The sequence below is a fragment of the Macaca fascicularis genome, chromosome 11 (genome assembly GCF_037993035.2).
Source record: "Macaca fascicularis isolate 582-1 chromosome 11, T2T-MFA8v1.1".
Classification (NCBI taxonomy): Eukaryota; Metazoa; Chordata; class Mammalia; order Primates; family Cercopithecidae; genus Macaca; species Macaca fascicularis.
This window is the reverse complement of record NC_088385.1, coordinates 118343533-118355843: the sequence shown is the minus strand read 5'-3', so window position 1 is coordinate 118355843 and position 12311 is coordinate 118343533. Positions and strand designations below refer to the sequence as shown.

Here is a 12311-nt window from a genome sequence, read left to right as displayed (position 1 = left end):
AATTCACTCATATGCCCTATCCCTTTATGCAGACATGTTTTAATAAGAAATGATAATATTCATGTTTATATTTTTGCAATGTTCCTAAAGTTTTGGATCCATTGCTAGATGATCTTTCAGGATAATGACATCTCCATTAGTAATGTTTTGCAAAATTGTGTGTCTATTGAATTAAACTTGGTAAATATTGTTTCATTTTGGTACATGATTTATATCAAGGTTGTTCAGTAGAATGCCATGTTGGTCTTTTTATTAGATAATTATTTTATTCCTTTCACTTTTAAGCAAGTCAGCATGATAACTTGACACCTAAGCTAAGTACAGAAGAACAGTGTCTTCCGGTTTAGTTCTTTCTTTTAAAATTCTGTAACAATGTTTAAAGTGCTTGTCATCTCTTATAAAAATAATTATGCATGAATACAAAAAGAAATTACTAATATGTCAACCTTTCCAGAAAATTCGGAAAATGCACACCTCAAAAGGCTAATTTACCTTTCTATTTCCCAAATTCAGCATGTCCCAAATTACCATACAACAAGGAGACAAGCCCTTCTTTCTACTTTGCCAGTGAGTTGGGTTTTTTATACTAATTTTTAATTGTACAGTAAAACACTTTTTAAAGAATACATGTTAAGGGTGTAGACTTGTTGAACAGTATTTTCTTTGTGCCAGTCAAATTATTGAAAGTATTTATATCTGTAAATAATTCAGTTTTTAAAATGGAAATATAATGCAGTTTAGTAAGAAGGCTGGAGTTAATGAAAAATGGAGTTGTTTCAGAAATCAATTTTTGCATACCAAGCAAATGTGACTGGGAAATGCCTAATAATTTCCTTGTTCAGAGAAACTTTTCCTAAACAGCTTTATACATGCACGCACGTATACACACACACACACACACCAAGCCACAAGCTTAGTATAAACTTAAAATGTTTGTTTATATTCTGATAAGAAGAAATTTATGCCTACCAGGATTTTTAATTGAATAGGATTGATGAAATACTAAGGGAAAAACTTTTCAGTCCTGTGCATGGCTAAAGGTTTTAAATATTCAGGAAGGGCCGGGCACGGTGGCTCACACCTGTAATCCCAGCGCTTTGGGAGGCTGAGGCTGGTGGATCATCTGAGGTCAGGAGTTCAACACCAGCCTAGCCAACATGGTAAAACTCCATCTCTACTAAAAAATGCAAAAATCAGCTGTGTGTAGGGGCATGTGCCTGTAATCCCAGCTACTCGGGAGGCTGAGGCAGGAGAATTGCTTGAACTCTGGAGGCAGAGGTTGCAGTGAGCCGAGGTCATGCCACTCCAGTCCAACCTGGGTGGCAGAGCGAGACTCTGTCTCAAAAAATAAAATATTCAGGAAGCAGACCCCTCAGGATGTCTTGAACTCTTAAGCACAAGAGATCATGACCTCTCAGGTCATTATCTTGGACAGCACGGGTCCCCTCTCCCCACCTGGCAAAAAGTACAGAAATGGTTGCTCCTTCATGGAGAAAGTCTGGGCAGAGCTTTCTTTTGGAAATGAACTTGTAAGGTACATTTTTCCTATTGGTAGGGCAATTTGTAAAAATAAGGGCCGGATGCGGTGGCTCACGCCTGTAATCCCAGCACTTTGGGAGGCCGAGGTGGGTGGATCACTTGAGGCCAGGAGTTCGAGAACAGCCTGGCCAACATGGTGAAACAGTATCTCTACCAAAAGCATGGTGGCGCACACCTGCAGTCCCAGCTACTTGGGAGGCTGAGGCACAAGATTTCCATGAACCCTGGAGGTGGAGGTTGCAGTGAGCCAAGATGGCATTACTGCACTCAGGCCTGGGCAACAGAGAGAGACTCTGTCTCAAAAAAATAAAAATAAAAATAAGGCTAGTCTCTTGGACTTTGGTATTTAAATAGAAAGAGTACTAATATTTGTAGAAATCTTTTAGAAATTTGTGCCATTAATATTGTCACCTTGTATGAAATATTGTATTCTAGAGGATATTAAGGATTCAGATTTTATGTTAGGTACAACATTTTGAGTTATTTTGGGGTGACTCAATGTCTGACTCTACTAAATGCCATATTAGCATTTAAAATGCATTTGACCTTAAATCTTTGTTAATTATACCATGACTTGGTATTCAAAAATAAACTCATACATACATACATACATATGTATATGTGTGCATATATATATATTATTTATTTGGTGCTAGGAAATGTTAAATTTAATCCTTTAATAGATGCTCTTTAAAGAGGAGTCTTGCTGTATGTATATACTATTTTTTTTTTTTTTTTTTTTTGAGACGGAGTCTCGCTCTGTCGCCCAGGCTGGAGTGCAGTGGCGCGATCTCGGCTCATTGCAAGCTCCGCCTCCCGGGTTCACGCCATTCTCCTGCCTCAGCCTCCCGAGTAGCTGGGACTACAGGCGCCCACAACCGCGCCCGGCTAATTTTTTGTATTTTTAGTAGAGACGGGGTTTCACCGTGGTCTCGATCTCCTGACCTTGTGATCCGCCCACCTCGGCCTCCCAAAGTGCTGGGATTACAGGCGTGAGCCACCGCGCCCGGCCATGTATATACTATTAAAGGGGAAACTATGTCTGTGATTGTAGTGTGTAAAAGGTAGTGTCCATCAGTGATTTTATTATGTACTCAATTTGAGGTCTCAAATGTAGTTATCCTCACCATCTTACTGTTTCTGTTAGTAGTTTGGTGTCGTTTTCCTGGTAAGTAGCTGAAAGGTCCTTAATCATTACACCTAAGCCTTAATTGCCTTAGCACAACTTCCCTTAAAAGGGAGTATCAGTACTTTTTAAAAGAAACTAACAGTTGGGCTGCTAATTTAATTTGCTGCTTCATTTTCCCCTGTTCTAAGCCATTTTGTGATGGTTTGGTCAAGTTGCCTTTTATTCCCCTTTTGGAGTTTTCAGCTTTCCTTCACTTCCCTTTTTCTGAATTTAACATCAAATTTACAAGTTGGAAGATTTTGTTTTATTTTTAAAGTTTAGCAGTGCTGGTGATCTCTTATGACTTGTGCATCCAAAGTCAAAATGACAAAACCTAGTAACAAATTAAACACACAGCTTTATGTACTGAATTTGCTTCAGTGAGATCACAGCTGAGGAAACTAGTTCTGGAATGTGGTTAGTGTTATTAAGGATTTTTGACTGATCATATATTTAGAATCTTAAATATTTATGTCAAGGAACACTGAGTGGGAAACTTCTGGACTATGTCTGGACCAAAGAAGCATATGTCTTTGATTATCTTTAATCCAAAAGACTTTATGAAGACTTCTTAAGTTTTATAAATAGAAGTTTAACTGATGAATAAATCAGAATTACAAAGAAAATTCACTTTATTTTTAACATCTCTGGGATCTTTAGCCAGAATGAGCATGTATAACAAAAGCAGTGAAATAATATGCATGGGTCAGAACCCACGGCCCTTCCCGCTGCACTCTCCTTTTCCCTGACTCTCCTGTGTTTTTTCCTTGTTTACCTTATCTTGGTTCCTTTTATTATTATTATTATTTTTTTGAGATGGAGTCTCACTCTGTCATCCAGGCTGGAGTGCAGTCGCGCAGTCTCGGCTCACTGCAACCTCCGCCTCCTGGGTTTAAGCAATTCTCTGCCTCAGCTTCCAGAGTAGCTGGGATTACAGGCGCCTGCCACCACGTCCAGCTAATTTTTTTGTATTTTAAATAGAGACAGGGTTTCACCATCTTGGCCAGGCTGGTCTTGAACTCCTGACCTTGTGATCACCCGCCTTGGCCTCCAGTTCCTTTCTTGTCTCTCTTGTCTTCCAAGCTATTTTTTTCATTGACTTAAATTTTCTTCCTACCCCACTTTGTATCACTCTTACTTAACTGGCCTATCAAGGAGCCGAACTGTATTTTTGTTATGAGTATTGATTTAAAGTATAAGTTTCACATTTCTCCCAATTTATTATTATTATTTATTTATTTATTTGTTTGTTTGTTTGTTTGTTTGTTTGTTTGAGACGGAGTTTCACTCTTGTTGCCCAAGCTGGAGTGCAATGGCGTGATCTCAGTTCACTGCAATCTCCGCCTCCCGGGTTCAAGCTATTCTCCTGCCTCACTCTCCCAAGTATCTGTGATTACAGGCGCCGCCACCATGCCCAGCTAATTTTTGTATTTTTAGTAGAGACGGGATTTCCCCCTGTTGGCCAAGCTGGTCTCGATCTCCTCGCCTCAGGTGATCCTCCCACCTCGGCCTACCAAAATGCTGAGAAGGGAAATATTTCTAATTAACTTTTTAAATTTTGTTTGCAATATGTGATACATATTTTACACATCCTTTGTGATTTTTGTTCGTCTTGTTTTTAATCAATGCCTTGCAGTTTACTGGTATTTAGGTAGGGAAAGGATTTTGTTTTTGTTTTTTTAAACAAAGCCTATGTGCATTCACTCAGCTTGAGTATTTGTGCTATGCATGCAGATTAGCTATAGATCAGAACACTGTATTATAGTCTTTAAATATTGGTAAACTTAAATTGCAGAGATGCCTTTTAAAAATGCATAGTAAAAATATTTCATCTTTACTTTTCTCTTCAAATGATTTCAAGATTTTTACATTTTTCCAGTTGATGAATAACTTAATTATGAGACTTCATGGGCATAATTATTTTCTATATTTATTGTTACTTTTTAATATTCTTAGTACTTTGCTTAGAAGGTAATTAAACGTGAAATTTACAACTTTTTAGTACAAAATTTCTTGAATAAAGTTAAAAAAAAAAACCCTCTGAGATTCTGTACTATATCTTTATGAACCACCATGAACAGAATTTGGGATTTGGGAATTGCTTTTCCTTAGACAGATTTAGTATTGCTACAAATGACATTTTTAAGAGGCTGGGTTGGGGGTAGGGGTTAGTGCTAATGGTTTAACAGTAGGGGACCATGGACAACTGTAGACATCACTATCCAATAGAACTTTTGGTGGCAAGGTGCGGTGGCTCACGTCTGTAATCCCAGCACTTTGGGAGGCCAAGATGAGTGGATCACCTGAGGTCAGGAGTTCAAGACCAGCCTGACCAACATGGTGAAACCCCGTCTCTACTAAAAATACAAAAAAAGTTAGCCAGGCACGCATTTGGTCCCAGCTACTCAGGAGGCTGACACAGGAGAATCACTTGAACCCAGGAGGTGGAGATTGCAGTGAGCTGATATCACGCCACTGTACTCCACCCTGGGCAACAGAGCGAGACTCCATCTCAAAACAACAACAAAACTGCGCTGTCTACTGTAGTAGCTGCTTAGCTACAAGGGGCTTTTTTATTATTCAAAGATCAATTTTTAGGCTGGGTGCAGTTGCTCATGCCTGTAATCCTAAAACTTCGGGAGGCCGAGGTGGGCGGATCACTTGAGGCCAGGAGTTCGAGACCAGCCTGACCAACATGGTGAAACCCCGTCTCTACTAAAAATACAAAAATTAGCCAGGTAATCCCAGCTACTCGGAGGCTGAGGCAGGAGAATCACTTTAACCCAGGAGACGGAGGCTGTAGTGAGCCAAGATTGCGCCACTGCACTCCAGCCTGGGTGACAGCAAGACTGGGTCTCAAAAATAAACAAACAGGGCCAGGCGCAGTGGCTCATGCCTATAATCCCAGCACTTTGGGAGGCCGAGGCAGGTGGATCACTTGAGTCCAGTAGTTCGAGACCAGCCTGGCCAACATGGCAAAACCCATCTTTACTAAAAATACAAAAATCAGCCAGGCATGGTGATGCTTGACTATAGTCCCAGCTACTCGGGAGGCCAAGGCAGGAGAATCGCTTGAACCTGGGAGACGGAGGTTGCAGTGAGCCGAGATGGCGCCACTGCACTCCAGCCTGGGCAACAGAGTGAGACCCTGTCAAAAATTTAAATAAATAAATACATACATTTTTAAGATGAACGTAAGATTTTTACAAAAACAAACAACAAACTCGGGTTCGAAATTTACATCAAATCTTTTAGACCAAGTCAGTGCCTGTACAACTTGGGGGAGCTGGAAGTAAACTTAATGAGTATGATGATGATGGAGGGCCTGTTAATAAGCCAGCAAGTTAGAAAAAAAGGACTGTCTTCATAGACTCATGAGACTGAAGCTCAGAATTGTTCATCGTTTGTACGTTTGTTCTAGCTCCCAGAAGACATTCACTACCCTTAAAAACATTCAGAGAATATGTTGCCACAGTTTTCTTGTTAAAATGTTCTGGCATATGTTAATTCCTACAGTCTGGAAAATTTTCCCAGTGTATAAACAAAGCTGCTGTGTCCAGTCTAAACTGGGTATGAAGGAATATTAATGCCAGCTATGGCATTGGCAGTGGATGCACAGGTGATCCTAGAACTGGCTCTTTGCCTTGCCCTTTCCTCTACTAAGAGATGGCTTTGCATCTCGAGATGTAACTGGGCTGGAGAGTTGGTGGCCCTTAGTCCTACAACACCTAGCATTATAGAACTGCTCCATGTGCCTTGCCTAACCCTCTGCACACCATTTACATGGGATATACCCAGAGTCATCTAGTCATCTATGCTGGTGACTCGGCAGCCTTGCTTACCAGACTGCTGGAGCTAGGGTGCCTGGTCCCAAAGCTGTGCTTGCTTCTCTCCCCAATCAGTCCTGCATATGTCTGTGTTCGCTAACATGTTATATGAAGAATGTGGGAAACTATTTTGGAATCATTTCTGTGTATGAGCTTATTATCTTGAGGGATTTTAGGATTCATTTCTCAAGAGAGGGCTGGGAACTATGCCTTGCTAGAGTTGTCTTGAGAACGCTCTGTTCTCAGCTCATTGCCACATGGAGGTTAGTTTTGTATCATCAGTGTGCTGTCCATAGTCACTGGAAGCAGTGAACACATCCTACTCTGCTTCTGATTCTCCACTTACTGTTTTTGAAACACATGAACAGGCCGGACACGGTGGCTCACGTCTGTAATCCCAGCACTTTGGGAGGCTGAGGTGGGCGGATCACTTGAGGTCAGGAGTTTGAGATCAGTCTGGCCAACATGGCAAAACCCCATCTCTACTAAAAATACAAAAATTAGCCAGGCGCGGTGGCTCACGCCTGTTATCCCAGCACTTTGGGAGGCTGAGGCGGGTGGATCACAAGGTCAAGAGATCGAGACCATCCTGGCTAACACAGTGAAACCCCGTCTCTACTAAAAATACAAAAAATTAGCCGGGCGCGGTGGCAGGCGCCTGTAGTCCCAGCTACTCGGGAGGCTGAGGCAGGAGAATGGCGGGAACCCGGGAGGCGGAGCTTGCAGTGAGCCGAGATCGCGCCACTGCACTCCAGCCTGGGCGACAGAGCAAGACTCCGTCTCCAAAAAAAAAAAACAAAAATACAAAAATTAGCCAGGTGTGGTGTGGCATGCCTGTAATCTCAGCTACTCGGGAGGCTGAGACAGGAGAATTGCTTAAACCTGGAAGGCAGAGTTTGCAGTGAGCCTGGGCAACAGAGTGAGTGAGACTCATATCTCAAAAAAAAAAAAAAAAATGAAAGACATGAAGAAATGGTTTTTGTACCAAGGTTTGGCCCATGCTGCGATTCACAAAGAATTGGCTTTCAGTTCTTATCTTTATTTTGACTTAAACTGGCCCATCATGTTGTCCTTTGAAGTTACTCTAATAAATTTCTTTCTAAAGGGCTGAGGCACTCAGAAGGGAGTTTACTTTTCTATATTTTATAAAGCAAAGGTGGGAGATCCTCCATTAAGGGCCTGGGAAGTAAACTGAATGGCAGAGGGGCTGCTGTGATTAGCTGAGAGAGATTGTGGGCCTTCGGCCCTGATGATAGATCCCTGGCCCTGCCACATACCATACACAGTGCCCACACCCCCCCCACCACCACACCCAATGCAGTCTGTGCCCTCAGGACATTGCTCCAGGGCAGTAGCATGGTGAGGTTAGCCAGATAATGGCCTTGAGCTAAAGAGTGTGCGCCTAAAATGCACTTGTTTGAGTAGTTTCTGCCTGTGCCTTCAAGTTGTGTTTTTGGGAAAACCTAGTGACTGTTCAGAGTAAAAGCAAACTAATTTGATTTAAATATCATATGTAGAGCTGTATTATATGAACCAAATGCTAGTCTGTTAAGCAATAGCTACACTTATTTTTTCAAGACAATGGATGATTTAAATGGAGTCACCTATAGAAATTGGTAGTGGCGTGAGTTATGCATTGTAACCATCAAGAAAGTTCAGTTGATGAAGTGTAGAGGAGCGATGCAGGTTGTCACACATCGGTGTGTACATGCTCCTTTTTCTTTCACTTTAGTTTCCACGGGCTCCCTTGCTCAGCAGTATGCGCACCCTAACGCTACCCTGCACCCACATACTCCACACCCTCAGCCTTCAGCTACCCCCACTGGACAGCAGCAAAGCCAACATGGTGGAAGTCATCCTGCACCCAGCCCTGTTCAGGTAAGGGCAACTCAGAGGTCTGCATGGAGTGGCTTCCTCATCCTAGTATCTGAGTGCTTTCTTCAGGTGCCAGGTATTGCATCGTCAGAACACATGGCATGTCCACTCTCATGAAGATGGATACAGCTGTGCCCCTGGGGTGGTTGCTTTTTTTAAGAATCACATTTAAGATACATATTGATAATAGGTGATAGGATAAGCTCTGGAAACTTGCGTTAATGAAAAATCAAATTTAGCATAAGGTTCATAAGGCAAATTCCTATTTGCTTGGGACTTTTAAATTTTAATTAAGGTTTATGTGATGAGGTTATTTTCCTATGAGCTTCTTGAATTATGTTTGCTAATGGAGGTAAAGACTTTGATATTTGTCAGTTCCCTGGGGCAGTAGTCTTGTTTAACTTTAGTATGCTCAGAAGCTTCTAACTGCCAGGCCGAGAATCAGGCTTCTGCACCCCAAAAAGGAATGTCCAGATGGGAGGCACCTCCAGCCTTGCTCTTACCATCCTGTACATTCCCCTGTACTTTCCGTTGCCCCTCATCATAGGCCCACGTGTGCAAAGCTCAGCTTTGTGAGTATCCCTTGGCTGCTTTTCATTAAAGAAGTTTTCCTCTCAATTCTTTCCTGTCGCTTTGCAGCACCATCAGCACCAGGCCGCCCAGGCTCTCCATCTGGCCAGTCCACAGCAGCAGTCAGCCATTTACCACGCGGGGCTTGCACCAACTCCACCCTCCATGACACCTGCCTCCAACACGCAGTCGCCACAGAATAGTTTCCCAGCAGCACAACAGACCGTCTTTACGATCCATCCTTCTCACGTTCAGCCGGCGTATACCAACCCACCCCACATGGCCCACGTACCTCAGGTAAACCAGCTTTAGCCAACTTTCTGTGAAGGCCAGGTAGAATGTGAAGGTTATCAGTAAGCAGCGAGAGGCTCTCCCAGCTAGGAAACCCTGTGTGTCATGCCATTTGCCTGTCTCCCTTTCCCGCTCAAATATACGTGATCTGGCCCTAAGGGAATGTTTGTGTGGTTTTGTCATGGGATCAGTGAAGGTGCTGATTGGTCAGTCCTTTAGTTTTCCAACTGAGACCTTAAAAATATCTTTGACTCTGGAATGCAACCCAGTCCTTCTTTCCTTTCTGTGTCTGCTTTGCTACGTCTATATAGCCTCACTACTCTATATATGTGTATATATATATCCCCCTCTACACACTTATCTTGGAAGCCAGGCGGGGATGATGGCCTTCACAGAGTCTCAGCTCTCCGAGGTGACTACTGGGGCCTGTCAACTTGATTGTTACTCACATGAGTTCCAGACACATCTCTCCAATTGTTTTCCCTGGTTATTCATATATCTGCTTTGACCATAAGTTGTACTCTTGAGAGGGCTTGGCCTTGGACATTGGTGCAGTGTAACTAGAAGCTGGAAGCACCCAGGTGGTCCCATTTTTCTTGAAGAGCAGCCCTGGAAGCACTTGGGAGCTCACCTCCAGTGTCAGCTGCTCCAGGTGAAAGGTGTGCTTGCCATCTCCGTGGTTGCTGTTTGCATCAGCTGCTGACAAGGTCCCTGCACTCCAGGGCCCAGGGGATTGTCTTAATGAGGAGAAGGAGCTGCACTGAAGTTGGGCTCTAACGCTGGCCTTGAGGCCCTCCCTGGGGCTGTTACGGGTGAATTGGCTGTATTAGATGTCTCTGCTACTTCATAACAGAACTCTCTGAGGCGGGTCTAAGTGAGACCTGCCACAATGAATTCCATTTCCTGTTAAATAGTGCGCCAGTGAGGCTCTGGCAAGGTGTGGGCTAGAGATGCGACTCAGTTGGATCTATCTCTCAGAAGGCTACCTTGTAAGTAGAGTTCCACAGCTCTGGGAAGTTTGGGCGTCCTCACCCTGCAAAGTTTAGGTTCTGTGGTGTAGCGCACTGCAGTTGATTTGCTTTTTGATAGTGGGGAGGGAAGCCGGTTTGGTCCGTGGCGGCCAGCGTGGTTTGGTGGAGTCAGCTTCATAAGAGCTGGGGTCCTGTAGGTGTCTAGCAGAGGCTGGTGGCTAAGTAGGCATGTGAACTTACATGTAAGTCAGGGATCCCTAATACCTCACTGTGTTTTTGTGCTGAAAGGGCAAAAAGGTTAACACAGGGAAGCTCAAATATGCCATGTACCCATTTGAATACGTGAGAGTAAAAACAGCATTTCATCCAAGGCTCATCATAGTCTAGAATAGTGCACAGTGTGGGAAAAAGGAAACAAGGGCTCTTCCTGGCCCTGCCAACCCCCTGCAGAGCTGGAATCCAGCTAGTTTGGGCTGACTAAAATCACCTTTCCAATTTGACAGTGAGTGAGACCAGGTTGAACTTGGTACAGAGACACTGGGCTGGCCCAGATCTTCCAGGTTACTCCTTTCCATCTCACTGGAGCCATTAAAAACTCCAACTCCTCCTGCTCCATCAGCATATCTCTCAGAGAGTCACGGGGGCCTAAGAGTCTCTTTTCACTGCCTGGTGAGCAGGCCAGAAGCAGAGGGAGAGAGGCAAATGAACAGAGGTCCAAGTAATTCACATACTGGACTGTGACAGTCTCTGCTTATTAATGTAGTAATCTGCTTTCCTGTCTGAAAGGGATGTTATCTGCAAAATTGCCTCAGGCCCCACATGGCAGCCTGATTCTGAAGCATCATTGAATCTTGTATGATATTAAGTTGAGAAAGCTACCCTTGGATCCGGTGTCTAATCTTTGTGAAGATCTTACCCCATATGTAGAATACAATGATCAGAAATGTCAAGGGCTAGGACAGCACAGCCCTGACTTCTACCTAGGCTCACTTGGTGCCTGCTCCCTGACCCTTCCTTGCAGGATCTACCCAAAGGTGAAGCACATCTTCAGGTCAACAGATAATCTACTAGAGACTGTCCCCAGAGAACAGAACTGGGCCCTGAGGCCCACCATTGCCCTTTCCTGAGAGTCCCAGCCCAGTGAAAGGAACACAGTTGACATGTTGTTGAAGCCGGAGATGTTGCCTGTATGCGTAAAAGAGCTCTCTGTTTCAGGCTCATGTACAGTCAGGAATGGTTCCTTCTCATCCAACTGCCCATGCGCCAATGATGCTAATGACGACACAGCCACCCGGCGGTCCCCAGGCCGCCCTCGCTCAAAGTGCACTACAGCCCATTCCAGTCTCGACAACTGCGCATTTCCCCTATATGACGCACCCTTCAGGTGAGGCGTGTGTGTGCAGGGGCCGCCGGGGCACCCCAAAGCATTCTGCTCGCACAGGTGGAATGGCAGGCAGGGCCAGTGCTTCAAGCCCACATTTGAGAACTAGCAAGACCCATCCAGGAGTGTGCACAGGAGGGACTGTGACGATCAGTTTAGCATCAGGGCCTGAGGCTTCCGGGAGCCGAGTCTGTGTGTGTTCTGATGGTATACAGGATTTGGCTTGATGAGAAGCAGCAGCAGCAGCATTCTGTGTAGCTGATGCATGCCTAGGACTCAGTTGGCCTTCCTTGTTATGATAGGTTGGACAGGGCAGTGTTTTCCTTCCTGAGTCCCAAAAGTCTGACATGTGGGGGGTTATTACCATGGCAGAGTTTGATTGTAGCTCTGGAGAAGATACTGCTGAGAAAGCGCTGTGGATGGACTGGCTTTGAGTGTAGCGTTAGCCCCAGCCTATGCCCTGACCAGGGGAGAGCGCCCTGTGATTGTGCTCTACTACTTGATGGCTGCCATGGCGATACTTCACAGTCTGACCTGTTATTCTGAAAGCAGTACTGGTGCTTGGCTAATATTTGGGGAGGGGGTTTGTTAAGGCCTTTTTTTCTAACCCATGAACAAGTCTTCTGGGAGTTTTACCTGAAGTGGTTTTACGTCTGACTGGTTTGTTTCTACCCACCCACCCAACCCTC

At 44.2% G+C, this 12311-nt stretch overlaps 1 protein-coding gene across 50 annotated transcripts in view; it reads left to right on the top strand.

Annotated features, from left to right (window-relative positions):
- ATXN2 (ataxin 2) overlaps positions 1-12311 on the top strand; it is a 151989-nt gene that overhangs the window by 138895 nt on the left and 783 nt on the right. For 16 of the 50 annotated variants that reach the window (XM_074007850.1, XM_074007846.1, XM_074007836.1 and 13 more), the window contains 4 exons: positions 514-567; positions 8267-8412; positions 9049-9276; positions 11457-11625. In XM_074007850.1, the coding sequence (XP_073863951.1) occupies positions 514-567; positions 8267-8412; positions 9049-9276; positions 11457-11625 (597 nt within the window). The remainder of the gene's footprint in view (positions 1-513; positions 568-8266; positions 8413-9048; positions 9277-11456; positions 11626-12311) is intronic. The other 34 variants (XM_074007852.1, XM_074007842.1, XM_074007839.1 and 31 more) reach the window with 3 other exon arrangements.